The following is a 17,312-nucleotide window of genomic DNA, read 5'->3' as shown; positions in this document are numbered from 1 at the left end:
CTCTCGCTACACTTGCTTCAATGATTGTGGTTAAACTTAGGAATGAAGTTCCCAATATCACTGTGATGCGCTTAGATAGACCAACTCATGTGTTTGCAGTTGAAGAAGTAAAAGATGATAAGCCGTGGTATTATGATATCAAGTGTTTCCTTCAGAGTCAGGCTTACCCACCTGGGGCATCTGTGAAAGATAGGAAGACTCTGAGGAGATTATCAGGAAGTTTTTACCTCAATGGTGATATGCTTTATAAGAGAAATTTTGACATGGTGCTGCTCAGATGCGTGGATAGACACGAAGCAGACCTTTTAATGACGGAGGTCCATGAGGGTTCATTTGGTACTCATTCGAATGGACACGCCATGGCTAAAAAGATGTTGAGAGCAGGCTACTATTGGCTGACAATGGAGTCTGACTGCTGCAAGTATGTGAAGAAATGCCATAAGTGTCAGATTTATACGGATAAGATTCATATTCCACCGACACTTCTGAATGTGATTTCGTCACCATGGCTTTTTTCCATGTGGGGAATCGACATGATTGGCATGATAGAACCGAAAGCGTCCAATGGACACAAATTTATTCTAGTAGCAATTGATTACTTCAGTAAGTGGGTTGAAGCGGCATCATATGCGAACGTGACCAGGCAGGTGGTCGTGAAGTTTATCAAGAATCAACTCATATGTCGTTATGGTGTGCCAGATAAGATCATTACCGATAATGGATCTAACTTGAACAACAAAATGATGAAAGAGCTGTGTAGAGAGTTCAAGATCGCGCATCATAACTCTTCCCCTTACAGACCCAAGATGAATGGGGTTGTTGAAGCTGCTAATAAGAATATCAAGAAAATTATCCAAAAGATGGTTGTCACGTACAAAGATTGGCATGAGATGTTGCCATTTGGTTTGCATGGATATCGTACGTCTGTCCGCACTTCAATAGGGGCAACCCATTTCTCTCTTGTTTACGGCATGGAGGATGTGCTCCCAGTAGAGGTGGAGATCCCATCAATAAGAGTCTTGATGGAAGCCAAGTTGACTGATGTTGAATGGGTTCGGAGTTGTTATGACCAACTGAATTTGATAGAAGAAAAGAGGTTGACTGCCATGTGCCATGGCCAATTATATCAACAAATAATGAAGAAAGCTTTTGATAAGAAGGTCAAACCTCGTGTGTTTCGAGAGGGTGACCTTGTGCTCAAGAAAGTTTTGTCTTTCGCGCCCGATTCCAGGGGCAAGTGGACTCCAAACTATGAAGGTCCATATGTTGTTAAGAGAGCCTTTTCAGGCGGTGCTTTGATACTTATAACTATGGATGGAGAGGATTTCACTCGTCCTGTGAATTCAGATGCAGTCAAGAAATACTTCGCCTAAAATAAAATAAAAAACAGAATAGCTTGCTAAGTTGAAAACCCGAAAGGGCGGCTTAGGCAAAAATGAGCGTCTCGGTGGATTGAAAACCCGAAAGGGCGGTCCAGGCAAAAGTTAGAGACATAAAAAAATGAATATATATCCCGCTAGATTGAGTACCTCATCCTGGGGAAATCTAGGCAAAAATTAGGGATTTGGCAAGTAACTGCACCCTGACAAGACGTTGTTCTACGACTGTCACCCGTCAGAGATTCTTACTCATTCATCATCAACCAAAGCTTCAAATACATCGGATTCAGAATTGGTGGAGAAATGGTCATTATGTTCAATGTAGCCCTTTTCCAATATATATATCACCAATTTCAAATTTGTAAAGATCTATGGAGTCTTGCCATTTGCAGACTACTATTCCATTAAATAAATTTGAGCCTTTATCCAATTATTTGCACTCTTATTTGTTTCTAATCAACAAATGTTTTGCATGTTTTCATTGAAAAAAAATATCATTGTTTTAAATAATCAAATTTTTCATAATTTGTTTTTAAACCAAGTGAACATTCACAATGACATAAGGATACTCAAGAGATCTTCAGTGCTCTCCCAAGGATGGTATGATCCCCAACAGGGTAAGATATTTTTTCATATTCCTGGCATGCTTTTATCCTCTTCCTCCGGAGCCTCTTGTGGTTTTTTCCGCCAAGCAGAGTGTGTGTTCAGGTATTCATCCCTCTTTCCTCCTCAGCAGATGTGATCTTTGGTAGTACGGTATTTGTAAGCTTCCTGTTTGGTGGTTATTCCCCACAGATTTCCCTTACCTTTTCTGATTGATTCCCCAGTAAAGTTGCTTATGTGGCAGATCTTATCTGTGCGATAACCCCTGTCCCCAGCTGGAATGACTGATGTTCACTCCCTTGCAGAGATCTTTGCTTCCTGGTATCTCTTGCCCTCATCAGATCGGATACTCTCCAGTGGGCCTGGCTTTCTCTTTTGAGATGTAGTACTGGATGTTTGTGAACTTATTCTTTGGACCTGTTTGTGTTAGAAATGTCTGTTTGTCAGCAATCATCATACATAAACTACGCATGTGTGCATATAGTTTTCAAACATTTGAATATTCATATCGCATTCTTTGCCATATATCTTTGCTTGTGACCCCCCTGCTAGTTGGTAATACAATTCCCAAGTAGATGTCGGTGTCTGATCTCACCATATAGAGTCAGCCCCTTAAGCAGAAAGTGTTTATCTTTCCTTCCATATTCCCCACCGAGTTATATCCTCGTGGATGATGGTTATTTCTGTTCCTTCCCAACATATATTGAGATGGGATTCCCCATTGAGTTGTATCCTCATTGGGACGAGTCTTGATTCAGCTTGCCTCTTTAGTTTGATCCTAGAGTGGTTTCTTGTGATTTATTTCCTGCACTTCCCTGTGGTATAAATGAATAATTGCTCAGAAATTAGTAATCATTCATCCCCGGTGGAGTTTGTGGTTTTCTACCCTTATACCGATAGTTGTAAACCCTATTTCATCCCCTTGCAGAGTTAACCTTTTGTTCATCCTAATCGATGACGGTTACTCTTCCGTGGTTTTCTACCCAGTATCCGGTAGATGTTATCATTATCCAATACTCGATGTTGATATTCCCTCATTCTCTTGGATAATTGCTCTGATTAGGCAGTTTATCCCCAGCAAGTCATCTTTCATATACCGATTGCCGATAATGTTTGTTGCTCCCCTTGAATGGTCATCATTATATACCTAGTTTCGGTATCCCGATGCCTTTCTCTCTCGGTCGATTTATCCTTTATTAACCCAGTAATCGGTTGGGGATAATCTTCCATGCGAGTATATTATCTATGTTCTTACGGTAATAGATAATATATCTCATGCACTCTTTGGTCGAAGCCTTTTGTTTTTCCCCAGGAGTAAGATTCGTATCCCTTTTTGGAATCGAATGTCCATCCCATAATCGAGTTTGCTTTTAGCCCTCTTTTGGATGATGAGTGTCTTGGGAGTATTCCCCAATTCACGTTTTGGTTGGTCACCTATTATATGCCCAGTCACCAGTATCCCTAGTGTTCCTTCCTTCTGCTCCCTATTATGACCTTTTTGTCCTCTGTGGAGTCAGATTTTCCTGAGATGAAACATACCTTTTAGGTCTTCCTCAGACGTTTTGGATGTTTGATATCTCTCACCCTTGTACCGGTCTTAGATATTCATTCTCCCGGAGCATGTTCTTTTTTCCTCACCCTTATATCGGTGGGATCACATGATCTTTTATTGAGTTTATTACCCAGTGTCGCATCACGCGAAAAACCGGCGGGAAAAGAAAGAACAACAGAGCCGCCACCGTGCGTTATTTATCCCAAAAGAGGGAAAGGAAACGCTCAGAGTAAACCTGGAAAGAACATGGTCTCGCGACCAAAGAGAATGGGTTCGGGAGTCGGTTATGCGAAGGGAAGGTATTAGCACCCCTACGCATCCGTCGTACTCGACGGGATCCACGCACAATAGAAAGGAAAATGGTTGCTATAAACACTGCTCAAACACACACACACTGGCTGAAAGAGACACAAGAAAACAGACTGAAACTGACTCGGCAGGATACCGCATCCTGGGCCTACTTAGTCTATCAGGCATAGACATCAGAGTCGAAGTAGTTCGGACTGGGGAAACGACACATGCTCGCTAGGATATCGCATCCTATGCATACGTATCTTCTTGGACGAAAGAAGAATCAGAGCATTCGTAGCTCGGCTGACACGCACACAAACAAACACAGGCAAACATGGAGCCCGAATGCCAATCACTGGACTTACATCAGCATCCGAACCAAACAAACCCACACTGGAACCCAAATGCCACTCGATGGACTTACATCAGTGTAACACCTCAAAATTTGCCCTCCTCTCTTGGGACTAGCATTAACATATTTGCATTTCATTTTAAGACATTAGGCATTTCATATTGCATAACATGTGGTTACATAGTGCAAGCTATCTTCCCAAGTCTTGATCAGAAGATGAGGGAGTCAGAAAATGCAAGCCTAGAGTTGTACTGATTGATCATGGGCCATCTGAGGATTGAGCTGTGAATTAGGGTTTTGTGACTCCCAAGGGTATTGGTCTTCATGTTGATTGAATCGATACATCATCATCACCATGGTTGGATGTCATCAGGAGATTGAAGAAGATTCCTTGAGATTAGGGTTTTGACCACTGGTCAATCCTAATCAGTTGTATTGGGCCAATCAGGGTTTAATCAGGAGATGGTGTTTGAGATGGAGATGAGGATCATTTTGTGATTATATGGTGATTATTGAGGCTAGGGTGTCACTCTTGAGCCATTTCAGTTGGAGATTGGGGCTTAAATTGATCAATGCATTGCCAAATTCATCTATCAGATGAAAAGTCAACTGTGGTCAATTGTGCTTGATCTGATGGATGTGGAGGTGGAAATGAGTTGGATACACTTCATTCATGTTGGAACAAGTGATATTTGACATCTCAAAGCTTAAGAATGAAGAAAATCAAGTCAGGACAAAAACTGCCAAAAATAGCAACTGACTTGTAATAGAAGTTTCCAAAAGTGGAAAGTTTTTGACCTCAAAAACAGAAGTCCAAGGAAGCTTCAAATGAAAAATTGTTCAACATGACAGATGTAGGTCTTGTTCTCACCTTTCCAAAAAGTCCAAGAACTTGAAAATCCAATGTACGGTTTGCAAAATATGGCTCAGTGAATTTCAGAAAAGATCCGTAATCAGGAGGCCATAACTACCACATACTTTGTCCAAATTGCAAGTTCTTTATATGCACAAACTCCATTTGACATGTACTTTGAGGGTGCATCATTGGAATTTCCCAAAAATGGCCCAGGCAAAAAGTCACTTTTCAACTGGACAACTGAATTGGACCAGGGGCAAAATTGTCCAAATGTCAAAATATTGGGAATTTTTGAATGGGACTTTTTCCAACACCTCAGGAATGGCATTTTAAGTGTGTTTGAATATTCATTTCATGGTTAATGCACATGGTTTGAGTTTTGGCATGAAGAATGAAATGGCTAAAAATGGATACTTTACATACACATAGTGAAAATGAGATTTAAGCAACCAATTGCAATGGGAATTGTTTCTACACTTCACATAGGGTGTTTTGGACATGTTGGAACCAATTTTGAGCTGGCATGTGCTGTCATGTGAAAGTTACCATTTTGCCCTCACTTACAAAAATAACAATTTCCATTAACCATGTCATTTTGCTAATTATGTGATTAGAGCTACAATTAAGCATCCATATATAATCAAAATCATCTCCTAATCATAACTGAATATCACAATTACCAAGAACAGATCTAGAAACCTCTCATTCTCTCCAAACCCTCAAGAACACAACAAGCTTCAATCTCAAGTTTCATCCTCAATTCTCAACCGTTTTTGGTGATTCTTTTTGATTTGGAACCCTTGCATCATCTACACCATCTGTTTTGGCATATTGGAAGGAATTAGGCTCGGATTCTCAACTGTCCAAAATTACCTCAACAATGGCAAAATCGAATTATGGACGATAGGAGCAAAGGCAGTTGCGGATAGCACCACTTATCATCTTCCTCATCCCTCTACTCTTGCTGTTTCAAGGAATTGAGAGCAAAGGACGCTGGTTTTAGCACTGCCATTACAGGTTGGAGTTTTTTCGAATCTCATGAAATGTGCAATTATTATATGCGTTGTGAAGCCTGTTCATCATAGATCATGGATATGTGTTTAGTTTTGCAAGTAGTGAACCGTAGCATGAGATATCTTGAATTGAACATTGGATTCGAAACCCTAACATGCTCGATCCGTAGAACCTAGGAAGAATTGGAAGAAATTAAGTGGAGATTCGTAATCTAGGTTCAAAGACCTTTCCAACGAGTATCCATTTACTCGTTTTGGTTGATGTTTCGTGTTCATCCGTTTCTGGAAAATCTGGGCAATTTCTGGACGAAGAAGGAGATGAAAACCGTGTTTGATCTTGAAATCCATTTGAATTTTCAAATAGCTAGTTTCCCGCCAGCGCCAATTATAATTACTATACCATAATTTTCTGATATTTTATTTAATTATTAAAAAATGTTTAACACATTAAAAAATTCAGAAAAAATAGTAAAAAAAATCAGAAAAATATGAGAAAAATTTTGTTGACTTCCTTGGTTTGTGTAGGTTTTTTTTGACCTATTGGTCAAAGTTGTGCTTGGCAATTTTTTTAGTTGACCTAGGGTTTTCCATTGTATGTCCATTTTTGATACATGTTTGTAATTTGATCATGAAATGCTCATAATGTAGAATAAATTCTTGAAAATTTTTGTGGTGGTTCTTGACTCATTGAGGATTATTTATATGTAAATTTCATGAATTTTGGATACCTGGTTAGAGAGCAGCAAATTCTGGAACTTAGGTGTGACAATTTGTGTCACACCTCATTATGTCAACTTGCAGGATTTTTTTGAGTGACCTATACATGTTAGAATAAAATGAAATTTTGCATGATGATTGGTTGGCATGCTGTGATGTTGTATGAATTTTTGTAGAATTTTTCACTGCATTTTCTATTTGATCATGATTTTTCATTTCTGGAGATCATTTGTGCAAGCTCATATGACATAGGTTTGTAATTTTGATGTGAAATCCTCATATGGTATTGTATGGCCATGAAATTTGATATGCATGAACTAGACACATGTTAGGACCTCCTTGTTTTGGTCTCATCCATTTCTTTTTAGTTTCCAATGAGATATGAATTTTTGAAGTGGATGTATGCATTGATGGTGTGAATTGGAGCATGAAATTGTGTCTGTTTTTGTCGATTTTCATTGACATGGTTCCATTTGCCCAATTGAGCTCAAATTTGACATGGTAGACCTTGATTGACCCCTGTTTAGGTGTATTTAATTTGAGATTTTTTTGATGTGTTTTGGCATGGCTTTGAATGCAATACTTCTGTTTGTATATTTGGTGCTTCATTTGAACCAATATGGATTGTTTTGTGCATGAATTGAACTTGAGGGATGATATAAACATGAGACCAATGATGTTTGCTCTTGTTTGATGTTAATTTGATGTTGGATGGTGGATACCTTGCTGTTTTAATTTTTTTCTTGCTTTTGGACCCTAGGCTTGGCCTAGTGGTCTAGTTGCTAATATTTGCTTGGTTTTTCAGGATCAAAGCATAATGTACATGGAGAATGATCCAAATCCAATTTTGATTGATGTTGTGGATGTTTGTACACTAACATAACATTTTTTGTAGGTGTTGGAGCTTGGGCTTAAGCCTTGAGCTTGCTTTGTGTTGTATTGTTTAAACTGTTTGATTGTTTGCCGTATAGTTTGTCTGATTGATTACTGATTGAGTTTGATTGTTTCCAGGTACTTTAGTTGCTCAGTTCCTTGTGAACTATTGCTTTGCTTTGCTTAAGCAACTTGCATTTGAGGTATGACCTTCTTACTTCATGTAGTCTGGAGACCCGGCTGTTACCGGGCCGGGCAAATTGTCTGAAGTCCTCCTTAAGAGGCAATGCTTGTGTATGTTTATTTTTCAAGCCCAAGCAGGAAAAGTCCTTCAAAGAAGGCAATTGGTGGAAGGTAGGGACAAGCAACCTGTCCCCCACTATTCAGTGAGTCTTCTCCTTGCTCCCATTACATGGTTGTAGCATTGAGATCAAAAGCCCAAGATCCTGTGCAGTGCACATTGAGTCAGAGTCATCGAGTATAGAAGGGTTCCCCTATTCTGGACCCATGCTCATTTGTCAGCTCTCCCTGGTTAGGGATAAGAGCTGTGAGGTCTGATCCTCACTTCATCCTTTCATCTGCTTCACCTTAGCCTCGTAATGGCAAGGTTAAGAGCAAACACAGCCTGTACAGACGATTGCTTAGGCAGTCAAACCTGATTGATTGAGCCCCCTTGTTTGGCTATAGTGCGTGTTATGTGGATATCTGATTGACATGTTTGTTTGAGATACCTGTTCTCATTTGATGATATATGATTGTATGCTTGTGTGCTAGCTTCTTTCCTGGTTAGGTTAGTTTGCTTATGCAAGTAGGATAGAAAACCGAACTTAGGGTTAACGATGCATGACAACATTAGGCTCGAGTCTCAGCTCCCTAGTTGTGTATCTTTCCCCGGTTTCTGGTTAGCAATTTAGTCCCTTTCAGGGGAACTACATCGCCCTGATCCTCGCGCCAGACGAGGTATGTAGGCAGGTGGTCGTGCGAGACCACTCCGGGCAACCTTTTTCTTTTTTGCGTGTGTTTACTTGTTATCTGATTGTGTTTTGGCTCGGATGCCGACGTAAGTCCAGTAAGTGGCTGTCGGGCTCCACGTTTGCCGTTTTGTGCATGTGGGTTCGGATGCCGACGTAAGCCCAGTGATTGGCAGTCGGGCTCCACATTTGCCCTTTTGAGTGTGTTTTGGTTCGGATGCCGACGTAATTCCATCCAGTGGTTGTCGGGCTCCATGTTTGCCACCCTTGCTTGTTTGATTGTTTTGTGTTGTTTGGCGTGCGTAAGCCGAACTACAGTGGCTCTGATTCTTGTTCCAGACAAGATATGTAGGCATAAGGTGCGATACCTTATCGAGCTCGTTCCTCTTAATCCCACCTACGTTCCCCGTGTGTGTGTGTGATGTTTAGCAACCTTTTCTTTATTCTAGGACGTGGATCCCTAGGAGTACCTAGGACGTGAGGGGTGCTAATACCTTCCCCTCGCGTAACCGACTCCCGAACCTTTTCTCTCTGGTCGCGAGACCATGTCTTTCCAGGTTTCTCTGAGCGTTTCCTTTCCCTATCTTGGGATAAATAACGTTTAGTGGCGGCTCTGTATGTTTTTATTTTTAGGCTCGCCGGTTGATTTTTCGCAGGATGCGACAGTTGGCGACTCTGCTGGGGACTGTCAGACATGTTGACCTATGCTGGTCCATGGTCCCTAAGCGAGTCCTTCCTAGCGTTCTAGGATTGGTTTAGGTTGCTTGTTCTGTGTTATTTATTGCATTTATTATTCTAACCAGTGTGTATATATTTGCATTAAATGTTTGCATGCATCATACTATCATGTTGTTGCTGTCCTCTGCAGGTGGTTCTGTTGTGTGGGGTGGGTGTTCTGAGTGGGGCTAAAACCCAGGCCCGAGTATACACCTAGGACTAGTGTGGTCTCACGTTGCCTCTTTCATGTTAAGTCAACATGTGCCTGGCGGCGTGATGTGCCACAAGCCGGACGAGGCTCACTTGATAGTGCTCATCTCTGTGGATATTCCGCTTTGTTTGAGTCACTCCATTTGAGTTGTTGACTCTGGTGACCGATCATTCCCGGATCTTTGGTTTAGACGATTTTAAGAGAGCTACAATGGCACACCCGAAAGGGCAAACCCATTGAGTATCTCCGCCCGATTTGTCGAGACTATTATCCGCCTTAGGATGGCTTGATTAGAACTTGCCTGTGAGGGGAGGGTTGTTCTGTCAGATGTTTGTTCAGATAGCCTTCAGATGGTGACTTTTGATCTGTGATTCAGAGACATAATTATAAGTCGGATTTATGGTCATTTATTGCCGTGACGCCGGAGTGCTGTCCGCGACTTATCAGTGGGGATCCGTTTATTTCGGATTCCCCGGGCCGAGATATTTTATCAGTGGGGATCCGTTTATTTCGGGTTCCCCGGGCCGATTCAGATAAGGGTGATGTGTCTACTCGGATATGGTTTGGTGATGATGGTGATGATGATGTATCTGTCTTCCGTTTATTTCGGAACCCGTGGGTCAGAATTGGGATTGTACATTCCTCAGATGGTTATGATCAGTTCAGAGCCCAGATTCAGTGCAAATGATCAGATGGCTTGGAGGATGGCAACGCATTGCATTCATTCATCAGCATCATTACATTTTGCATTAATTGCATCTAACCCATGTTTACCCATATGCAGGGACACTTTTGATCGAGATTCTGGTTGAGAGATTTCTGTTCAAATATGAGGACCGGTTTGAAAGACAATGTTGCCTACAGTTTCTTTGATCCAGAGATTGGTGTGCTCAAGGATATGATAGCATTGATTACTCCTGACCATGTGGGAATGTTTAGAGAGTCATACGGCGGTATTCTGAAGATGGTTTTCAGACTCACTGACTGCGACAGGAGCGCCATCCACACTCTTCTTCAGTTCTATGACCCTGGGTTGAGGTGTTTCGTTTTTCCAGACTATCTGTTGGGACCTCTGATGGAGGATTATGTCAGCATCCTGGGTATTCAGATCCGTGATCAGATTCCTTTCCATGTCACTAGGGCGGAGCCGGATGTCCTTGGGATTTCACGTGCTCTTTATTTGAGTCCGGAAATGGTCAAGGAAGGTTGGAAGGAGAAGGGAAAGTTACCTGGATTTCATTTGAGTTTCTTGGAGGCTAATGCCAAGGAACATGCTGCTGTGGGTAACTGGAAGACGGTTTGTGCTCTGATTGCTGTGAGCATTTATGGGATTGTTCTGTTTCCTAACCAGAAGAATTTCGTGGACCGTAATGCTATCAGGTTGTTTATGCAGAGAAACCCTATTCCTACCCTGATTGGAGATGTATACTACTCAGTGCATAACAGGAATGAGAAGAGGCGTGGTGGTCTGGTCAGATGCTGCTCTCAGCTACTCTTTAGGTGGTTCATGGGATATTTGCCTTCCCGAGGTGCCTTTGTTCAGATTGATCCTAGTGTGAAGTGGTCCTTTCGATTGATGGGTCTGCGGGCTGATGACATTGCTTGGACTCATAATGGTTTAGCTGGTCGGGACTTCATCTGCAGTTGCGGGAGTTTACCTAATGTGCCTTTAGTGGGAGTTCAGGGTTGCATTAATTACAACCCGATGCTTCTCCGGAGACAGATGGGGTTTGCTATAGAGGGTCCTCCTCTCGGGCGAGAGATTCAGGAGTCCTTCTATTTCCCGATTGATGGTAACCAGACCAAGTTGAGGCAGGTATTGGACGAATGGCGAGATATCCAGAGGAGGGGTAAGGTTCCTTATGGCAAAGTCAACTGCCGGTATTTTCCACTATTTGAGGATTGGTTGCGGAAGAGGATTGAGTCTACATTTCTACCGTTCCCTGGAGGTGACTCAGTGTGTCCTAGGATTGAGGGTCCAAGTTCTTCTGTCAGCATGGAGGAGTTCCGAGATGAAGAGGGCCAGAGATCAGTTACTTGCAGAGAAAGCGGAGTTGGAGAGAAGTGTTGCTCATTTTCAGGCAGCTAATCAGGAAATCAAAGTGAAGATGGAAGATCAAGACAAGCGACATGCTTTGGAGGCCAAACGCTTCGAGATGGATACAGCCTACTATGGGAAGATCAGCCAAGCTTTAGCATCGTCCAACAGGGAACATGACATCACAAAGGAGAAGCTGTTCAGAGCATCAAAAGTCATCGAAGATGAGAAGAGAAGGCAAATCATAGTGAAGGATCAGAGAGATGACAGAGTCAGGGGTCTCATTGCTGAGTGGGAGGCAAAGCTGCAAGTCAAGGAGTCAGAGAAGCTAAAGATCATTGCAGAGAGAGATCACTATATGGCTGAGAGAGACCACTACTTCAGGCAGATGAAGATTCATCAGAAGGAAGTTGGAAGACTACAGCAGGAGAATACCGAGCTCAGGTTCGCCGCAGAGTTCGCGAGGATGGAAGATGAGATAGGGCCATCTGTGGGACCCTCATCTAGCTAGATCTTTCATTTGTGTTGAATTACCGTCAGGCTTGTTGACGGAATTCACTTTGTCTGTATTTCTTTTCTATTCTGGAGGATTGTATTTGATATTTGATCTGATGTATGACTATTGCACCGATTGTGCACTTTTTGGTTATGTAATGATGGTTTCTATTCAGTGATTGGTTGTCAAGCTTTATTTGCTTTACCGTATGCACTTACACAAGCACATACATGGTTGGGGGGAATCATGCTAAATCACATATCTCCGATCTGCACGATGAAATCAAACACTGCTAATCAGAATGTTAATGCCGGCTTATTATTTGTCTCGATGATGCCAGGGTCGAGAGACAAAGTGTCCTTCGTATGGATAGACACTGCATACATGCATTAATCATGATAACTTGTGTTTTATTTTGCAGGTGACTATTACTAACGTGCTTGTTTGTAAACAGGAACCATTGCTCGCGCTCGTAGAGCTGTACCCCTGCACTCAACTCGCCCTCACAGATATTACACAAGAAGAAACACTCCCAGACTCATGGAGCTTCCCAGTGCTGATATGCTGGAATTGAAGGAGAAAATGACCGAACTGATCAATATAATGCAAGGTTTTGCCATTGGTCAGAAGGCTCTCGCAGATAAAGTTGAGAAACTCGAGCGGGTTTCTGCTCAGAACAGTGGGGTCAACCTGGATGGAGTCTCCAACCAGGGGGCAGGGATCTCGTGATGGTGGAAAGAGGACAACAGTTGGTCTGGTGAATAATGCTGGTGCTGCTGGTCAACCTGGGCCTAGTCAGAATATGAAAGACAACTTTGTGCCTCCGTTTTATGGTTTTGACGAAGATCAGGAGGAAGATAGAGAGGCTGACCAGTTCTCTATGCGAAATGAGCCTTTTGTGCCTTACGACATTCCTCCTCAGAACAAGGAAATCCAGCTGCTGGCTGAGAAATAAAAGTGCTTGAGAGTTATGCCACGCCTGGGGTGGTAAATATGTCCAACATGGGATTGGTGGAGGGGATTGTCATTCCTCAGAAGTTCAAGGCGCCTGCGTTCGACAAATACAATGGCAGTTCTTGCCCGGAAACTCATCTCCAGGCATTTGTCCGCAAAATCTCGGCATACACCGCGGATCAAAAACTGTGGATGTACTTTTTCCAAGACAGCCTGTCTGGAGGCTCCTTGGAATGGTACACCAAGTTGAGATCGTCCGATATCAAAAGCTGGCAAGATTTGGGAGATGCTTTCTTTAAGCAATACCAATTTAATGCTGATATGGCTCCGAGTCGTACCCAGCTGCAGGGTATGTCTCAAAAGCATAACGAAGGATTCAAGGAGTATGCGCAGAGGTGGAGAGAACTGGCTGCAAGGGTGCAACCTCCTCTGGTAGACAGAGAGATGTCCGATTTGTTCATGGGGACCCTGCAGGGGCCGTTTGCAGAAAGAATGGTGGGTTGCCCTGTCACCAATTTCTCTGACATTGTGGTGGCAGGAGAAAGAATCGAAAGTTGGTTGAAGCTGGGTAAAATCCAGGGTGGTGCATCTGCGTCTTCTTCAGGAACGAAGAAACCGTTCGGTAATAACGGTCAGAGAAAGAAGGAAGGAGACACCAGTGCAGTTTATACACAGCGCGGACCCAGTAGGGACCGTTACTTCCAGCACAATGCTGCAGTAACAATTCCTGCTGAGTCTCAGTCAGCACAACCGCAACAACAACAACAGCAGCAACAAAGACAACCGTTCCAACAGAGGCCCCAGAGGGCTGGATACCAGGTCAGGGGCAGAGCAAATGATAGACAATTCGACAGGCCTCCGGTGACTTATTCGTTTCTGTTGAAGAAGCTTCTGGATCTCGGGCTGGTGCAACTGAGGACGCTGGCGCCTTTGAGACCTGATCAGAGGCCGCCCAGTTACAATGAAAATGCTAAGTGCGAATTCCACTCGGGTGCGCCCGGGCATAATGTTGAGGACTGCAAAGCTTTTAAGCACGTAGTCCAGGACCTAGTGGATTCCAAGGCAATCAACTTTGCGCCTTCTCCCAACGTAAATGCAAATCCCATGCCTGCGCATGGTCAGAGGGGAGTAAATGCTATTTCTGGGAAGATAGAGTGGGGCTGTCTGAGGTCGATCAGTTGAAGACGCCTTTGGCTGAGGTCAAGAGGCGGTTGCTGAAGAATGGGGTTTACCGGGCTGGGGTTTGAGTGTGCTGAGTGCACTATTTCTGCAAATGGTTGTGAGCTTCTGAGGAAGCATGTCCAGGGTCTGATGGACGATGGGGAGATTGTGATCGAGAAGTCTGAAGGAAGGAAAGAAGGAAGAGGTCTCCACCATAACTATTTACTATGATCCGGTGGATTTGTCTAACCTGGTGGAGGAGGCTCCAGTTACCATCACGGTACCTGGGCCAATTCCATACGACAAAGAGGATGCCGTGCCATGGCATTATGGGGGAGAGGTATATTGTAATGGTGAGAAGGTTGAAGAGTCATCTGCTAGTGAAACCACCGTGCTAAAGGTGGATAATGCCGGTCCCAATGGTTTCACTCGCAGCGGTAGATTGTTTGCTCCCGACGCATTGAGGAGGGGGGAGGAAGAAAAAAGAGAAAAAGAAAAGGCCGAGGCTTTAGCCAGGGCGAAAGGGAAGGCTGTGGCAGAGAATGGAAATACTCCTGTGACGACACCGACGCCTGCGGGGTCGGATAATAAATTTGATGATGAAGCTGAAGAGTTTCTGAGGATCATCAAGAAGTCAGAGTACAAGCTGGTGGATCATTTGCAGCAAACTCCGTCCAAAATCTCCATTCTTTCACTGTTACTGAGCTCAGAGGGGCATAGGGAAGCCTTGTTGAAAATATTGAAGAAAGCTTATGTTCCTCAGGAGATCACAATCAACCAATTGGAGACGGTCGTATCCAACGTGCATGCTAGCCATGGGCTGGGCTTTACGGATATGGACCTGACAGTGGACGGCAGGAATCATAACCGGGCTCTACACATTGCCATGGAATGCAAAGGAGCCGTGCTTTCGCATGTGCTGGTTGATACCGGTTCCTCTTTGAATGTGTTGCCTAAGAAGGCCCTGGCAAAGCTAAACTGTGATGGGCTGATTTTGACCCCGACTGATCTGATTGTGCGGGCATTTGATGGGTCAAAGCGGGCTGTATTTGGGGAGGTGGAATTGCCAGTGAAGATTGGCCCAGAAGTGTTTAAGTCGACCTTTATGTTATGGACATCCAGCCAGCCTACAGTTGTTTGTTGGGTAGGCCGTGGATCCATGCTGCGGGAGCAGTTACATCGACTTTGCACCAGAAACTGAAATATGTCTGGGGAAGCCAAGTCGTTACTGTTTGCGGAGAGGAGGACATCTTTGTCAGCCACCTGTCTTCGTTTAAGTATGTGGAGATGGATGGAGAGATATGGGAAACGCCTAGTCAGGCATTTGAAACCGTCAAGGTGGAGAATGCTCTGTTTGCTAAGCAAGAAGAGGAGAAACCATCCATCGCTTCGTACAAGCAGGCTGCTGAGGTAGTTAAAAGTGGAGAGGCTCCAGGCTGGGGCAGAATGATGGAAGTCCCTGAGAAGAAGGACCGGTTTGGGGTCGGATATAAGCCGAGCCGAGGCTCTGGGCCGAACAGAGGGGGTCGTACGTCTGTAACTTTCACGAGTGCCGGAATGCTAGATCCAGACCACATCTGCATGATGGGTGAAGATACTGACAGCGACTGTGACATGGACCGGTGGATAACGCCGTGCGAACCAGGGATGGAAATCCACAACTGGAAGGCCGAGGAAATCATCCGGGTCACTCTCCTCGAAGAGTAATATTTTTCTTGTTTTCTTTCTTATTTGCATGCAAACCATGCGTGTTGCCCGACACGTAATGGTCCATTGTAAGGGCCACCTCATGTTTAAATTTGCAGAATTTTGCATCATTAATAAAAGGATGTTTTTCAGTTAAAAGCGGTGTTCCCTGTTTTTCATTTATTTTTGCAGTTTAAAAATAAAACAAAATAAAAATGGCAATGTTTTCATTTTCCTTTTTCATTTTTCACACCGGTTCTAAAGCAATGCATGAATCAACATTCATGCAGATGCGATTCCTCTCCGGATCTCATTGATAACAATCCTGTTACACCCTCGTATGACTTCGACAATCCGATCTATCTTGCCGAAGAAGAAGACGAAGAAGATTGTGAACTGCCAGGGGAATTAGTCAGGTTGTTAAAACAAGAGGAGAAGGTGATTCAACCGCATGAAGAACAGATAGAGGTTGTAAATCTGGGTACCGACGAGGCTAAGAAGGAAGTGAAAATCGGGGCTGCTTTGGAGGAAAGTGTCAAGAGCAGAATGGTGGCATTGTTGAAAGAATATGTCGACATCTTTGCCTGGTCTTATCAAGATATGCCAGGGTTGGATACCGATATTGTTGTGCACAAGCTACCGTTGAGAACAGATTGTCCTCCAGTGAAGCAGAAGTTGCGCAGAACTCGACCTGATATGGCGATGAAGATTAAGGAAGAAGTGCAGAAGCAGTGGGATGCTGGTTTCCTTGCTGTCACTAATTATCCGCCATGGGTTGCGAACATTGTGCCAGTCCCGAAGAAGGATGGGAAGGTGAGAATGTGTGTGGACTACCGAGATCTGAATAGAGCTAGTCCGAAAGATGATTTTCCACTACCACACATTGACGTGTTGGTAGATAATACTGCTCAATTCTCGGTGTTTTCCTTCATGGATGGCTTTTCTGGCTATAATCAAATCAAAATGTCGCCAGATGATATGGAGAAAACAACGTTCATTACACCGTGGGGTACCTTTTGTTACAAGGTGATGCCATTCGGTCTCAAAAACGCCGGTGCTACTTATCAGAGAGCTATGGTGACTTTGTTTCATGATATGATTCATCATGAAATTGAATGCTATGTTGATGACATGATAGCAAAGTCCCAAACAGAAGAGGGGCATTTGGTAGATCTGGCTAAGTTGTTCGACCGGTTGAGACAGTTCAGACTGAGGTTGAATCCGAACAAGTGCACGTTCGGAGTGCGGTCCGGTAAACTGCTGGGGTTCATTGTAAGTGAGAAAGGAATCGAGGTTGATCCTGCAAAAGTAAAAGCAATAAAAGAAATGCCTGAACCGAGAACAGAGAAGGAGGTTCGTGGTTTCTTAGGTAGATTGAACTACATTTCACGGTTCATATCTCATCTAACGGCCACGTGTGAACCAATCTTTAAATTGTTGAG

At 43.5% G+C, this 17,312-nt stretch overlaps 1 protein-coding gene across 1 annotated transcript; it reads left to right on the top strand.

Annotated features, from left to right (window-relative positions):
- The first annotated feature begins 7,668 nt into the window (after positions 1-7,668).
- Positions 7,669-12,243, top strand: LOC127132464 (uncharacterized). Its single transcript, XM_051061415.1, has 2 exons — positions 7,669-7,839; positions 10,320-12,243. Exon 2 carries the CDS (start codon positions 10,365-10,367, stop codon positions 11,622-11,624), a length of 1,260 nt encoding a protein of 419 aa, XP_050917372.1. The 5' UTR covers positions 7,669-7,839; positions 10,320-10,364; the 3' UTR covers positions 11,625-12,243.
- The last annotated feature ends 5,069 nt before the right edge of the window (positions 12,244-17,312 follow it).

The sequence above is a fragment of the Lathyrus oleraceus genome, chromosome 3 (assembly GCF_024323335.1).
Source record: "Lathyrus oleraceus cultivar Zhongwan6 chromosome 3, CAAS_Psat_ZW6_1.0, whole genome shotgun sequence".
NCBI classification, from domain to species: domain Eukaryota; kingdom Viridiplantae; phylum Streptophyta; class Magnoliopsida; order Fabales; family Fabaceae; genus Lathyrus; species Lathyrus oleraceus.
Note: the sequence above shows the minus strand (reverse complement) of the source record. Positions and strands in the feature narration are given on the sequence as shown.

What these genes read in the sequence shown, in the direction of transcription:
- LOC127132464 (XM_051061415.1), top strand. Translation starts at nt 10,365, where the DNA reads ATGAGGACCGGTTTGAAAGACAATGTTGCCTACAGTTTCTTTGATCCA.